General features: G+C 39.2%; 1 protein-coding gene across 8 annotated transcripts in view; it reads left to right on the top strand.

Annotated features, from left to right (window-relative positions):
* Nucleotides 1–16,246, top strand: part of SMYD3 (SET and MYND domain containing 3) — a 387,717-nt gene that overhangs the window by 231,749 nt on the left and 139,722 nt on the right. Inside the window, exon 1 of one of the 8 annotated variants that reach the window (XM_040060411.2) lies at nt 5,840–6,044. The exons of 6 other annotated variants lie outside the window; for them this stretch is intronic. Coding sequence is in view for 1 of the 2 variants with exons in the window: in XM_040060409.2 (XP_039916343.1) it covers nt 6,220–6,243 (24 nt within the window). In the remaining variant the exon portion in view is untranslated. Of the gene's footprint in view, nt 1–5,839; nt 6,244–16,246 lie in introns of those variants that run through there. One more of the 8 variants, XM_040060409.2, reaches the window with a different exon arrangement.

Genomic DNA, 16,246 nt, shown 5'->3' with positions numbered 1-16,246 from the left:
GTGAAAACTTAGGTAAGAACATGTGTTGAAAAAATACAGTTATTATGGTCTGAGAGTTTTCACAGTGGGCAAAACCATGTACCTTATAAGTTTTACTGTTCAACTTTTAAATCGCATTTATTTAAAAGTTAATGTATTCTGATGGAGGGGGATATCTGTTGCTTCTTTGACATATCTGTCTATTTTGTAAGCTTAAGTGTTGCCCTGAGTTTCATGTTAATTATGTAGAAACATCACTATATTTTAAAAAAGTCTCCATTAAAAAGCCCTCAAATCATGAATATATCAGCTCTTTACTGTACGTAACAGAGGTCTTCTGTGTCTCTCACAGGCTTTATGAATTGTTAGGCTTGCAGCCCTTTCTGCTATTTATTTATGTGTATTGAAGCAAGAATATAATTTACCTAGTTTGGAGCTCCTTTCTCCCAGCATATTCAGAACTTACCAGTATCACTTGTAGAAAAGCAGAAAAAGTCATCCCTGAATTCCTAAACATCTTGATAAATGAGCAACAGAACCTGCCAACCAGCTGATGTAACATGTTATACAGAGCGTGATTATTAGGTGTAAGATATTGCTTTGGCAGGATTTTTGAGTTTATGTCGAGTGACGTGTAAGGAGATGATACATAAAATATGTAGCCTGCCTCAGCATTTTCCCCAGTACTCACATGGAAGTGACAACAGAGTTCCTGCTCTTCAGTTCAGCATTTTGTACTGTCTCCATTTCTTAAACAGCTGAATAGATTCCAATATGTTATTTCTGTTATGGACTTTGTTTTGAATCACATTCTTTTGTTGCATGAAGATTTTATGAAACTTTCTTCCAGTATATCAGTATTGGGAACACCTGGTCCTCCCTTTCTTAAGCACCCAATACTTTTCAGAAACTTTTGGCTACTTAAAAGAGTACTTCTGTGTTTTGGCATCACTTTAGCATCATGCTGTTTGTAGTTAATTGCCTGCACAAATAGAAATGAAAGGAATCTCGGGGTGAGATAAAGTTATTCGGATTAATTAATCCCCGTTAAAACTTTTACGTATATAATTTAGGTCAATATGGACTTTCATTTTAGTTCATGCCTTTATGTAACAATCTATGTAGAGCCTGGATATTTACTTCCATGTGCTCTAGTAAGTATGACTCAGAGATATTGCTTGGACTTTCATTTTTTTTTTAAGCAGAAAGGCTATTGTAGTCCCTACAGATTATTGCCTAACAGTTGTTTTCAAAACACTAAACAGATAAAAGTATAAGAAAACTCCTTTACCATGTTGCCAAATATTTCATAAAATATGTATAGTTTTTACTCCTACTTTGGCACAGAATGTAAGAAATCATCTTAATTTGCTACCAGCATGCTGTGCCTCAAAAAAGTTGTGCTTTGTTGTCTACTCAGAAATCTTAGCTGAAATGGGGAGGATGAGGGTCTTTACGGATTGCTATATGGACAGAAGAGATTTGTTTCTTCTTTTGTATAAAAGAAATTATCCTGTGATTCCATTGAAAATATTTAGTTTGAACACTGATACAGAAATATTGCACTGAAATATAAACAGATGATGTCATAATGACTGTAGTAAATGCAATTATGCTTCAACCCACAATAATCTTACATATTTTATTAAATGTTAATAACTTTGGGGACTAGACTGGTTTCTTCTTAGGTCTTTCAAGTAAGAGTTACTCTGTGCAACAAGATGCCTGCAATATAAAGAAGGTGGAATGTGTACCAAGAGATTTTTCTGATGGCTTAAAACCATTTGAGATTTATTAATTTTCTGGAGTTGGTTTAACATGGTTCCATGAATAGGCACAAGGCCTGGAGAGTGGGATTAGGAAGGTTTCCAGAGGCTCTGAACTCATGTCAAGCAAAACTGTCATGCCAAGCAGCTAAGTCAACTGAATAGGGAAAAGTCTTGGAAGTGCTTTATCAGTGCATAATGTTTGTAAATTTTATTCAATTAATTTACAGCTGCAGGGCTCATGAGGCTGAAATTAAAGTTTTTGTAAAGTTTTGATAAGGAAGCAGCCAAAAACCAACAAAAAGTTTGATTAGCTCTGGATGGTTTTTAACAAGTTGGCAGGGGAACGAAATTGCAAGCAAGTATTGCAGAGGAAGGTGCACCTAGTGTTGGGAGCTACTGTAGTCAGCTGGGTTGGTAGCAGAATGCCTGCCAGCACCCTGCATGAAGAGCCTGCAGGTGTGCTTGACATATGCTTTCCCTTCTGCCAAAAGGTGCCTCAAGGAAAAGCCATGTCCAAGAGAAAAGCTTCTGGAATTTAGTGCTATCAAAAGTACTTACAAATATACATTATGCTTTAAATTCCTGTTATTTCTATGACAAGATTAAATAGAATTTACTTCAGACAAAACATGAGTGGAAAAGAAGATATGCCAAAAGATGCCCAAGGTGCTAACTTATGAGCTTTAAAGAAAATATCTGTGCCTCTGTTGCAGGCTTGAAAATTATGGTGTCTTGAGTTGATATTACCCATGCCACTTTTTTTAAAAAAAAAAATTTAATTTTTATTTTATTTTAATTTTATTTTTATTTTAGGGAAGATCAGGGAAACCCTCAATGTCCTCAAAGAGGCCTTAGTATAAAATGTGGCAAGATCACAGTCAGGGCTGCCTCCCCATTTCTCTGTTTCTTGTGGTTCAGTTAGGTGAAATAATGTTGCTTATTGATATCTTACTTTTGTCCCTTAGGTAGGCTCATGATAGACCAGAATTTTGGAGCTAAGCTTAACCTGTGCCCTCCCTCTGAGGTGCAACATTTGTTGCTGAGGTAGCAGTTTCTATTCCTTTTAGTGGTATGTATTCATTACCTCATATTTGCATTATTGAAAAGAGCAGTATTTTTGGTTTTTTCTTATATGCATTGGTAATTTTTAGACTTGAGTTCCCACTTCTCAGTATTGTTTCTTAAAATAACAATAGCCAAGTGAATTATCCAGGCAGCTTTTACACTTCCAGTGATTGTGAAGTTTATATTTTATTTGCAAATTTCTGCCAGTATATCTACAATGAAAAAGGAAATTCCATTAAAATCAAATTTTCACACGAGAACCCATCTGTTTTTGCTGAAATATTTTCATTAATTTTGGGAAAATCTAAACAAAATGCTTCCGTTTCAGTCAGGTCACTTCAAAAGCATACAACTCAGTTTGTTAAGAGCATCTTTTTAGGGAGTGAGTTGTGTAGGTTTGATGCATCCTGGTCATGCCAAAGTTGTGGCAGGTGAACTTGGAGAACGCTGATCTGTCTGGAGTGGGAGCTGGACAAAATGTCTTGTCTGGGAACAGGGCAGTGTCTTGAGAGGACAAAAGCAGCATCAGCCTCGGCTGAGTTTCTGCTGTCATTGTAGCCCTGTGATTTTGAGAGAGACCTAAGGACAGCAGGGAGTTACTGGAGGTGATGGTGTTTTCTGTGGTGCCTTTTCTGCTGAGGGCACAGCTCCCTGTGTGCCCTGGGGAAGCTGCTGCCCCACCACAAGGCATTGCACCAGGGGCCCATTGGGCTAAGTAGAAGTTCACATCCGAGAACTCGGATTGGGTCCGAATGCCTGTGAATTACTTCAGATTAGTTTCTGAAATTACAGATTAGGATCCTTCCTGCAATGCTGCTGGTCTGGAAGAACTTGAAGGTTTTGCAAGTGTAAATTGTGCCATGCACTATGGTTATTTAACTTTGAACTCGTTTGTGGTTGGATGCTGAATGTGTTTTGCAATGCCATTTCCGTAAAAGTTTGAAAAGAAGCAAGGCCTCCTTTACTAAGTAATGTTTCCTTCATAAATTCTGCTGGCATTTTAGGATTGGAGGAAAAAATGGAGACAAGTAGCTTTCAGACTTCATTCTACCTCACACTGTCATTCCAAGCACCCAGATTTTCTGGTGAGGTTTGCATGCCATCCATTGAGCTTTTTACACTTGGACAGCAAATGAAAAGTATCTGGGTTTTTACTGGAGGAGTTTAATGAAAGTCTTAAATTATGTTTTATAAGGTTTTATTGAAACTTTCTAAAGTTTTTAAATGTCCACTACCCAAGTTCATGGTTGTAAAATGTCCTATGTGGATGAGCATTCACTCTGCAGTACAGAGGAGATACCTGGAGTTGATTATCCTAATGGTTTGGCAGGACCATTTTTGGTTTGATGTGCTACTTGCCCAGTTTCATTCCAATTTTCATTATTTCCTTCTTCAAATACCTCTCTGGATTGTTCTAATGTGTTTAGAAGTTGGCAGAGCACTGTCTTAAAGCGGAAATCTGAAAGTTTTGGTACACTGTGATATCTTATCCATTGTTTTCCAGCATCACTAAGAACAAAGCAATCTTGCTGAGCTAGGAACCTGCACACTTAAAATCGAGTGCTGTATTTATGTGAAGTTAAACACATTCAGTGTCAAACTTCGCACAAGATTCAGATTTTTCTATCCTAACTGTGCATGAAAAAACACATATTTTTCTGTCTTAACTTTGCATGAAGGAAATAAAGCAGAAGCTTTCTTTGAAGTCTCTGAAAATATTTGGGTTTGTACTCACTAATGTAAGTGTCAATATATAGATATCTTCTGCACTTTAAAAATAGGCTCAAAACCCCCATATTTCATTTGGGTGTTTAGAATGATCATGTCTCACTCAAGAGACAATAGGTTTCTTAAAAGGTGGTTGTGCCATATTGACTCCTTGATCACAGCACTAATTACAGATGATTTTTCAATGCATTGAGATCAGCCTGTCACCTCTTTATTTCTGTGTCAGAAAAATAAATTATGTTTTTATATAGGATTCTTAAATGATGGTAGAAGAAAACAGCAAAACTCTGGTGGGAGTTGCATCTATTATTGAGAATCTCAGAGCAATGAAAGCATTAGAATAATAACCTGTTACAATAAAGCTATGATATAGCTAAACCCTCTCTTTTTAAAGGGGACTTGATTTACTCAGATGTAAATATATGTCACAGAAGTCAGTTATTTGGTATGATATAGAGGATTCTGTGAAATTAATAAAGCTTTTAAACAAAGGTATTTAAAGAAGCAAATCAGGAACTGTTTGAAATGCTAGGAGTCATGGGAGAGATGGACTTGGTCACATAAATTGTTGGTCTGGACATAAATGAAATCATTTTATAGCAGAAACAAAGGAATATTCTACACATGATGCTAAAGATGAAAAAATTTCTATGCCTACACAGTGTACTTGCTTTCTGCTAGCAGCTGTAATTTGTTCATGAGGGTTCTGTTCAATCAGTCCAAGTTTCAGTCTGTATTCCCTATATTACAAAATGCCCATATGATGTTACTTTCTATTTTGAGGGAATAAAGTAAAAGTTGTTTCTGTGAAGTCTAGCCTAGAGACTTGGGAGGCATTTCTGGCATTTAAATTGATTATATTTGTCCATAGCATTCAGCAGAGCCTAGAAAATAAAAGTTGGGAGGAGTGGGAATGGGTTTCTTCACAACTTATCCTGAACTATGTGTCCTGGAGAATTGTAATTCAGTTGGAAGAAACTGATCACATGACTGAGGGCTCTGAAACTCTCTTGTATGTAGCTCCTCTCAGTCTTAGGAGCAGCAAGTATTTGAGAAATACTTTTCCTTTAAATGTTAAAGTCTGAGGGATGCAGTTATGTTCAAGCAGGAGTGGGAGAAAAGGTTGTGGAAGATTAGGAGTGGGGCTGCGGTGGAACCTCATTCCTAACGTAGTGCAGCTGTATAAGACAGGTGAACAGCATTGAAGGAGGAGAAGCGTGGAATGCCGATGTGTATTGACCAAGCAAAAAAGAGTAAAAGGACCTGCAGGTGTTATGCATGTGAGAAAAAAGGTATAACAAGTTAGGAGGAGAGAGAGGAGAAAGTAAGGAGTTAGAGTTTGCTGACTGCTGTGAGGAGGAAGGGTTAGGTGGACGTGTAGGGGACAGGAAGGAGTTGACTGGTCATGCAGAGGGAAGAAGCAGAAGAAGGACAGAAGGAAGAGAACAGAAGAGAAGGAGTCAGTGTTGTGTAGAGCTGCCCATAGGACTCAATAGAGAAGAGGTATGAAAAGTTCTGCTGTGGGATAGTAAAGGACTGATGCTTTCCACCATCTTCAGTGTTGGAGGAAGGTACAAAGGTTTTACTGTAGGATAAGAAACTGACAGTGTCAGTCAGTTGGCATCCACTATCCATTGGTGCCAAGCACCAATGCTGACAATTGGTGTCCCACGTGAGGATGAGCATGGACCACAACAAGCAGGTACTATCTTTGCGCACTTGCGTTTATCCTTTTGTTGTATTCCCAGTTCCTTGTTGCCTCTGCACTGCTCTTAGGCACTGCTTTTTGCCTGGCTTTTTCTCTCCAATCATCCAAATATCTGGGGGTGTAAAAAAACCCACCATTGGTTCCAGTTCACTGTTTGTGTCCCTGGTGTGTTTCTTGTCAGTGCAGCCAGTGCCACACCCACTGACGGCCATGCTTGGAAGAGTTACTGACTGTCAGAGGTGTGGTCTGAACATGGTTTATTTATAAAAAGATTATGGGGGTAGACACTGGATGCTCTTGACATCTTCATTTAGGCATAAGAGGTGCAAGAATATTATTTGATAGAGGCTGCTTCTGTAAACAAACTTGCTTGGCAAGGAGGGGCTCAGCGAGGCTTCCCATATGAGACGTGTCCATCTTAGGGGTAAACAAGAACATAAAACAAGCTGTTAGAGTGCTGTTTCGGGAAACAGATTTATTGATTAATTTTGGCAATTATTCTCTAAATGCAGTAAAACTCTGGTGGGCCAAAAGCAATATTTGAGAAAGCTGACCTTCCCAGGATTGACTGACACATAGGGTTGAACCCTAATGCTTGTTTCTGGTTAACTTACAGCTAAGACTTCACCCTGTTTTGTAGCTTGCTTGAAAGATGCTGTATTTTTAAATGAGATTTTAGGAAGTTACTGTGTTTTTCAGCCATCCTTTTTACTTTCTTTGGTTTTGTAACCTACTAGTAATATGCTCTTACAAAAAACAGCTGTCTACAAATGGTAGATAATGTGAGGGAGATATAGTGGCCTGTAAACTTTCTTCTAGAAAAATCTAACTCTCAGTTCAGGGAAGTCTGAATAACAAGATAAGCTGTGGCCAGGGGTGTGTTTATGAGTACAGAGATCTTCCTGCTATGGAAGCACTTGACAAGAAACAGAGAAGGCATGTGAAGACCCAAACATGCAGCAAGATTGTTTATATCTCCCTGACTACTTCCCTCCTCTGCCTATGCAGAGATTTCTGAATTTTCAGTCTTTATTCTTCTCCTTGATTTTTATGCAGCTTAATCCAGGATTGCTTATGGCAATTTGCTCTCTATATATAGTGCTAATGTTTTACTTGCTGTCTGTAATGATAAGTTTCCTTCACTAAATTATTTACTTATGGCTTTGCAATTTTTGCCCTGCCTCAAGTGGGGACTAAAAGAACAGATATACTGCATATACCTTCTGTGTCTGCTGCAATATTTCTTTGTTCTGCGAAAAAAGACAGTGCTGTGGAGTAATAGTTTAAACTTCTATTAGCTTATCTTGGAAAGAAAAAAACAAATATTAACAAATGCTTTATTCTTGCTATTCTGTAAGTGATCTAGGTTTCCTGACTTCTCTCTCAGCATTATTACTTTTATCCTAATTATCATAAAATCTTTGGCTTCTTTTTAAAATACATCTTGTCTCCCCATTGTGGAATAATTTGCCCTACTTCCTCAGAAGTATTGGCCAAAATCCCTGAAAGGCAGCTTGGAATAAGAGTCATCTTTTGCGGTGGCAAGAGGCTGCAAAAATTATCAGCATTCAGTCAGTCAGAAAGGACTTTCAAGTCATTGTCAGGAAAAGCGCACGATCTTTGGTGAATCTTCCTGTTACTAACTGATTTCTAAAATACGTTAGTTAATATGATGAATTATCACTCTCTCCATTTAACAGTTCAATCACGAAAGTCTGCTGAAAGTGGAGAGCAGAGCATGTAGCTGTTGTCCAAGCAGCGTGTGCGTGTGTTAGCTCCGGGGCGGGAGGCGCCCGTGCAGGTGCCTGCCCCGTGCCGCCTGCAGGCGCCCATCGCAGGGGTGGCGGGTGCTCGGCCTCCTGCTGCTGCTGGGAGCACCTGGATCACACCCAAAAGGCGCAGTAGTGGACGTGCCAGAAAGAAAACTAGATTGGCATTCAGGAAGTCAATTAGAATGGGAAAGAGCAATTAAAGGGATGTGAGGAAGTCTTCATAAAACTGTAATTGAGACTGCTTCATTAAACAATCTCATTAAATGAGGCAGAGGGTTTTTTGTTGTTGAAATTCTGAACTTCCTATTAAGATTGTCTAATCAGCTTTGTGAAAGGGGAGTTATTGCAACACCATAATTTTGAAACCTTTTGTTGTTCTCAAGATACTGCGAGGTATGTTTTATATGGATGTATTTTCCTTGGCATTGAAATGGAAAGATGGAAGTAATAATACTGCTTCTGTATGAATGTCACAAGTCCATTATCTTTACTTGCTCCACCAATGAGACAAATGAAGGTTTAACTCCTAGTTTCAGTAATTGCATTCTTGTATTTTGAATAGTGTGTGGTAATGTGGCTATACATACAGAATACAAATCAATACCTTAACAGCAAGTAACAGATGGATGGCTCCTGCAAAAGAACTTTGTTGTCCATTTATTGATCGCAGTTATGTTAACAGAGACATGCCATAACTACCAGTGCCAAAATAAACATCAGTTTAAATAGTGGTCTGGTGAGAGCAGGATTCTTGCTCACCGGTGTCGTTTGTGAGTGCTGTACTGTTATCTGCTAGTCTGATTCTTAAATTCTCTGAGTTTAAACAAAGAGCAGCGACTCAGATACTCGTGTTGTATAAAATATCTTAAATATTTTAAAGAATTAGAGCATTTAAATCACAACAAATAAAACCCGTTATAGAAAAATATTAATTAAAAAGATTAATTTAAATGCTGCTGATTTAAAACCAACCAAAAAAGAAGTAATAGCTTTGCCTAATGTGATGCTGTTCATATTCCTGCTGTATATCATTGTCTCAATGATTTCTCTTGGTTTTCTTTCCTACCTCTGCACATGGAGAGAGGACAGCAAACCTCAATGTGCACCAAATATTGCTGTTGTAGAAAGTAAGCAAAATGAAAGCAGATGGAAAAGCTTCATATCTCTCTAATTCCCTTACCATGACCCTGGGTACTGTGTGTGTAGTGGTAAATGCCCACAGTGCGATTAGGTTACAAATTATTTTTGATGTTATTGATGTCCTTCCAAAACCTTCAAAAGTGATTTACATGTGCGAGTGTGTGACACGCATTTTGTGGAAACGTTTATGCTCTCATTTTGGCTCATCTGTTTTGCACCATGGCCCCAGCTCTGTGATTGTCCAGTGTCAGTTGTCTTCTGGCCTCCTCTTGGCACAAAACCAACTTTTTCTCTTTTAGAGGAAACCCTGGCTGCTGAACACAGATATATTGACATATTTTCCACATATCCACTGGGGCCTGCTTTCTACAGAGCAGTGTAAATATAACCAACCTGGAACAGCATGGATGCAAGCCAATATATGCCTTTTGCTGCCAATTTTTCTTCTATATTGTAAAAGCAGTTTAGAGACATCCACAATATACCCTTACTGTAAACAGCATTGCTCTGATTAGTCATAGTAATAAAAATCCATTTTTCTTAAATGGCCCTTCAGTGAAGTACTAATTAATTCTAAGGATTTAGGAATCCACATTGTGTAGCTTGTGTTTTCAATTACCAATATATGTAACTTATTGGAAATAAAATAAAATACATGAGTGGAAGAAGACACATAGTCTTCTATGGACATGGAAGGTAGTAGCCTTTAGTCTCAGACAACCTCCTAGACATAAACAAGGATGGACCCTGTAGGAAATGTGGCTTTTTGCCTCCTGTCAGTAGGAGATTTTGAGACTCTTGAGACAATTTTTGCATTGCCTGTGTTTGCTCTTGCTTATTGCTCTTGAAGTTCAGCAGATACCATTACACCTCAGCTGTGTCCTGGCAGCTGCACTGACTGCATTTGTGCCCTCAGAGTTTTGGGAATATGGGATTATAGGGGGAAGGAAGTGGCCCAGAAATAGAGCAGGAGTTTTCTTTCCTCTCTTAGCATTTATACTAGTTATCTATTTTTCTTCAGTAAATTACTGAAGAAACTATCCATCGATTTGCCCAGTTCATCCATATGTACTGCAAAGCAGCTGTGGCAAATTCGACTAGAAGGCATGGCACATCAATTCATACCCCTTCCCCTGAACTTGGCTGCTTTTTTTTTTTGTATGGTTGAATCCTGTAGTTCCTTTAAGAATTAGAAAGGTCTGAAAACCTTTCAAAACCGGTGTCTTGCATTTGTTCCCTTCCTTGTTGGGAGAGCACGGAACATCCCCCTGCCATGCTGGCTGCTGTCCCTTAGATCATGCATCGAAATAATGAAAGCCACTGTTCCTGACAGCCTGCCTATTTTGGTGGAGGGAGAGGGAGGGAGCAGCACTTTTTTTTTTTTTTCCTCTAGATGTAGAGGTATGTCAGGAAGCTCAAAGAAAATGCAATGGTTTGCATAATTTAGCATATAGAGAAGATACCTGAATTCAGCCTGAAGTATAGGTCATATCTGTGAGAAGAAAAAGAAACAAAACCCAGACTATGATTTGCATCATCACTACTTTATATTGTGAATTATGCTCATAGCTGGCTGAATTTGACTTAGAAATGAGACTGACATTGCACATACTCTTTGGCCCTTCTGTATCTTCTGCTGAGGAGGAGAGAAACATTCACTCTGTCCTTACACAGAGATCTTGTCTAGGGGAGCACAAAGCAAGCAGCACATAAAAATTGGATGATTGTACTAAAATGAACTTGGTACTTTTTTTCCTGAATGCCCTTGTCAGTCTTTCCTTATACTTGCCAGCTAATTAGCATCTAGTGATAGTTATTTTGTTTCAGGGTGATAGCAAAACTTAATTTGTGCTGTTAATTACTTTTCATCAATTTTCCCATCTTTGAATGGACAGTATATGTATCTATACTATTAATGAACAGAGAAAACCCCTCCCAGATGAAGTGAAAAAAAATAGTAGCTTGTTTTCACTCAATAACTTTAATGATTTTTAAGAGATTGGATTATGATACATTACATTTTAAGTGTAAATGCTAATTAAAATTGACTGTAAATTCTAGCACAATCATAAAGGCAGCATGCAACTCGGAGAATTGTCTTCAAATTAATTTCTGGTCTCTTTCTAGATGCAATCAAAATGTTTTTAAACACGAATATATTGGGTTACATAAATAATTTTTACTGAGTCATTAGCCAGAAAAACAAATGGGATCTTTATAATATGACCTGTTAATGTTATCTAATGGAAATAATTGAGGAGACAGCATACTGTAACTATGGAATGAAGTCTCTGAAATATATGTTCTGAAAGCTGATGAGGTAACAAGCTGGATGAAATTGATGTGTAAACACAAATTTGCTATGGACTGCACACAACAGTTTCTTTAATTTAGGTCTTAATTTAGTGAGACTCATACCTTATCTGTGCTTTTGCTTTCTGATGGATGGAAATATAGCACTTTCGTGAACATTTCTGTTTCATTAAGGTCTGCCTCACTTTTTTTCTGACAGAGAATGAGGAATTGGGTTTAACTGGGGAATGGAGGAAGACTGCCAAAGTGACTTTGTTTAGTAGAATCATTTAAAAACTTACAGGGTCTTCTGCTGAAGTGTTATCAGGACAGTTATTGAAGTTACAGTTACTCTATTTTTCTTGGGCTGTGTAGCTGTGGAAGTTTGTCAGTGTCACCCAGAAGTTGGGGAGCCACCTCCTGTGCTTTCTTCTCGCTGTTTTTGCAAAAGTGTTCTCCAGCTCCACACCTGCAGGGATGCTGATTCCTGTGAAGGGTGAAGAGTCTTGTCTATGGTTTGTACGTGCACAACTCATCAGCACCCTCCCTCCTGAGGAACACAACTAGTTCAGACACCAGAGGTGCACAGGTGTCTCTGTCCCTTCTCTTCCTGTCTGCCAGTAGTGCAAGTGCACAGGGCACATCACTGAGAAGGGTGCTTGCTCTGTGTGCTAAGGGGAGCACCAGGCTGTTCACCCATGGCTGGATGCTTTGGACACTGTCACCAAGAGCTCACAGATGGTGTGGTACCCCTTCAGACTCCCTGTGAAAGCTTCTCTCTTGAGTTCAGATAGCTCTGAACCAGACCCTTAGAACAGAGTATTTGTTTTTTTACAGGTACACTTAGTATTGCTACCATGTGCTTCTAATTTTTCGCTAGCCCAGTAAAAGATATGTGTGACCAGAATTGTCTATCTGTTTACTTTGCAAGGACCAAAGTTAAATAAATAACAGCACAGCATTCAAACTTGGCAAAAGGCATAGCAGGATCTGCCAGTGGGTACAAATTTTGTCTTCCTGATCCATGTGGCAATAAAGGAGGCCACAGCTCTTTAATGTACTTATGGTGTAACTGTTTCATTAGAGCACGGCAAGATATTCCTAAGACTCATTCACTGGATTTGTCTCTGAGAAAGAGATCACGATTATCACAGGAGGGGTGCCACTTTCTTGATATGTAACAGAAGTGTCCCTGAAACAGTGGTCTGGGTCCTGGTGGGCTGCCTGTGGCTGGTGGAGCTCCTGATACCTCTTCTAGAGGAAGGTGGGGAAACCCTAGGCAAGGGGATGATGCCTCGGGGGTCCTGCAGGAAACATTTTGGATGAGTAATTCAGATTGTTTTGCTATTACTTGTCTAATTCGGCCAAAACTAGTTGAGAACAGAGTAGGACATTAGATTTCAGTGGTGTTTACTCTTCCTAAGAGTGTTACAGCTGTTGAATGTTGGTAAAGGATTCATACTTAAATTTGTGGGTGATAAATGCAAAGCAAAATGGAGCAGCCAGTTCTCTATGTCATGTACTGTAAATCAGTGGAAATCCTTGCCCCAGGCCGTTTTGTGTATTAAAACATCACACGAATTCCTGGCAGTGTTCTCTGGAGAATTAGTAAATGAGTGAAAGCATGCTGGGCTTAAGAAAAGCTGTGGCTGTAAGTGTTTGGAGTACAGGAGAGTACTGGAAGGAATATTTCCTTCTCTTCATATGCCCATTCCTGAGGCATATCACTGAGCCACTGTCACAGTTTAACCCCACACAGCAGCCAAGCCCCAGGCAGCAGCTCACACTCTCCCTCACCAGTGGGACTGGGGAGAGAATGGGAAGGGTACAAATGAGAACTTCTGGGTTGAGATAAAGATTAATAGGGAAAGAAAAGTAATGCACACAAGCAAAGCAAAACAAGGAATTCATCCACTACTTCCTGTGGGCAGGGAGGTGTTCAGCCATCTCCAGGAGAGCAGGGCCCCATCAGGCATAATGGTTATTTGGGGAGGCAAGAGCCATCACTGAGATGTTTCCCTTCTTCCTTCTTCCTCCCCCTCTTCCCCTTTATATACTGAGCATGATGCCATTTGGTCTGGAATATCCCTTTGTTCAGTCTGGGTCGCCTGTCCCGCCTGTGTCCCCTCCCAGTCCCCCATGCACCCCCAGCCTCCTCAGCAGTGTGGGTGGCTGTAGGAAAAAGAGCAAAGGCCCTGGCTCTGTGTGAGCCCTGCTCAGCAATAACGAAAACAGCTCTTTATTATCATCACCATGTTCAGCACAAACCCAAAACACAGCCCCACGTGAGCCACTGTGAAGAAAACTGAGTGTAGTCCAGCCAAAACCAGCGCAGTAACATTCCCCATGGCTCTCTCTATTCTTGTGGTTTTGTTGAATGCTCTGCCTGATGGATTGCTTGCAACCTTTTTCCTGTATATCTTTGCTTACAGTGTCAACATGTCTGTGTATCCAGTGATTTCTAGTCCTTAGAAGGTGGCTGGTTTTTATTTGTTTAAGTGGGATAATTTCAGAAAGTCATTTCCAGAAAAACTGTTGGAGAGAATAAAGGGTTTGGAAGATTGCTATCAGCAAATGCTCTAGACAAGAAAAGTAATATTAGGAGAACACAAAAGCACCAATATTTTATTTTTCAGTTTGGAAGAGGAAAGCTGGCACAAAGAATGCTCAAAGACTCTCTCATGACACTCCTTTCCTTCTACAAATGCTCTTACGCTATTCTCGCTTTTCCTCTTCCCATGATCTTACCCTCAATATAAAACTGAACAAAGAGAATTTTCAAATTAATCCAGCTAGAAAGCCTATTTGAAGTATTTTCCAAGATATCTTTGCCATGCCCTATCACTTAAAAGTAGGCCTTAATTTCACCCTATATTCTAAGAGAACTGTGTCAGAAATAGTTGCAGGAAGGAAACAGAAATTGTTTCCACCTGGAGCCAGGTTACTATTTCACATTCCTCAAGTCTGTGGGGAGTTTATTGTAATTATTTTAATCTAATTTATCTATAGTTTCTATCAATTTCATTTATGTTTATTAGTCTATATTAAATGTTTTTGAGGAGGGAGATCTCTTTGCTTTCTCTGCACATCTTGTAAACTGAGCCATCCAAAAGGACACGGCCATTATCCTCTTAAAAAAACCAACTGAACAAAACAGCACACTCACATTGTAAAATAAAACTGTCCTAGCAAAACCTCTTAAAATGAAAAGTTTCTATCTTTTTAGCCCTCCTTACATGTTTAGGCTGGTGACTTGAGTTCACATCCAGACTGATTGATTTTACCTTTTGTTCTGACAAAGTGAGGGTAAAATGAATAGCACCATAGATTTAGGTGCTCTGTGGCCAGACATAGAGCCAAGATCATCAGTGATAACTTATGTAACAACAAACCACAACAACTCAGACCATGAATATGCGTCTGAGTTACAGCACATCCTTAAGAGTTAGCTAGCTTTGATTTTAAGGCGTCAGGAGGTGGCAAAGCCTCTGCATTTCAGTGTTGTGTTGCAGTGATTAAATTTCTAGCCTGAATTTGGTTAGCTTCAGCTTCCACTGATATGTTGTGAGTTTGTTTGAGGAAAAAGCAAAGAATGTCTCCCACACTGAGACTATGCACTAACTGCTTCCTTATCACATCTTAAATAAACTGAACAGATTGTTTAATGTAGATGCTTCCAACATGAGTAGTCAGGTTAAGATAATTGAAGTTTTTTGTGGGGAGAAGGTACTCACCTTGCTGGTGCATAAGTCAGTGCTTGCCTGCTGCTGACTGGAAAATGCACAGAACACATGTCCCATTTTCTTAGACATCTCCATGGATAAAGAACACTCTTAAAGTTGCAAGTGTGACTTAATGGTGTCCAAGACCTGAAAGGGGCTTCCCAAGAAAACAGTTTTCCTCTAGATTTTCCGGTGCAGGGCCATTAGTAGCAGTTTTCAGCAAGGTAGAAGATTGTTACACTGCAGGACTCGGTCTTTTGTCACTGTGCAGGTGTGAGACTGAAAAATGTGTGAAAATTTTCCCCCTGCATGTTTGCCATAGTCAGTATGTTGACCTCCTGTGTGATCTCCCAAATTTTCAGTTTCCTATCTGTTTCCTTAGCAGTTTCCTAATTACTTTTGCAATATTCATCCGGACCTTACCGACTGTGCTCAGAGTTGGTCCTGTGACAATGCAGCTGAGCAGACGAGGTAAAAAGTATTTCTTTTGCTATTCATATGCTTCATCCTCATAACCATCTTGTCCTAAGAACAAACTGGAAAAGTTGTCTATTAATAGTCTTTCTTCAAGTCAGGTGCAATTTCTGCAGCAATTGTGATTTTTCCTTATGCAGTACTTATCCTATTCCTTCACTGCTGTGTGTTTCTAAAGAAAAATGGGCAATGCCCCCTCTGCTCTCCCAGCTTACATCCTGGTGAGTTGCACTTGCTCCCATAAGCATATCTACTGATGTCAGTGAGAACGTTTGTTGCAAAAAGCAAATGTCTATTTAGCTATTGTCATCTGGAAGTTCACAGTCATTATCAAATGCATCTAACTTTGAGGGATGACTTCTGACATCAGTTTTACATTTGATCTGCATCTAAGAAGCAGTTCAGGCAGTTTTGGTTTGGCCTTGGTCTTGAAATAAGGAAAGAGATTATTAGATTTCCATTTGTTATTTGAGAAAATATTGCCAGTTTCTCAGTTAATACTACAGTTCATATTTAAAGGATGGTAAGTGGCAGTCAAGTTTTTGAATCTGTTAAACAAAATATGCCACTTTTGAGCTTTCAGAGTGTAACTGATTT

Source organism: Hirundo rustica, chromosome 3 (genome assembly GCF_015227805.2).
Source record: "Hirundo rustica isolate bHirRus1 chromosome 3, bHirRus1.pri.v3, whole genome shotgun sequence".
Taxonomy (NCBI): domain Eukaryota; kingdom Metazoa; phylum Chordata; class Aves; order Passeriformes; family Hirundinidae; genus Hirundo; species Hirundo rustica.
This window is presented reverse-complemented; position numbering and strand designations above follow the sequence as displayed.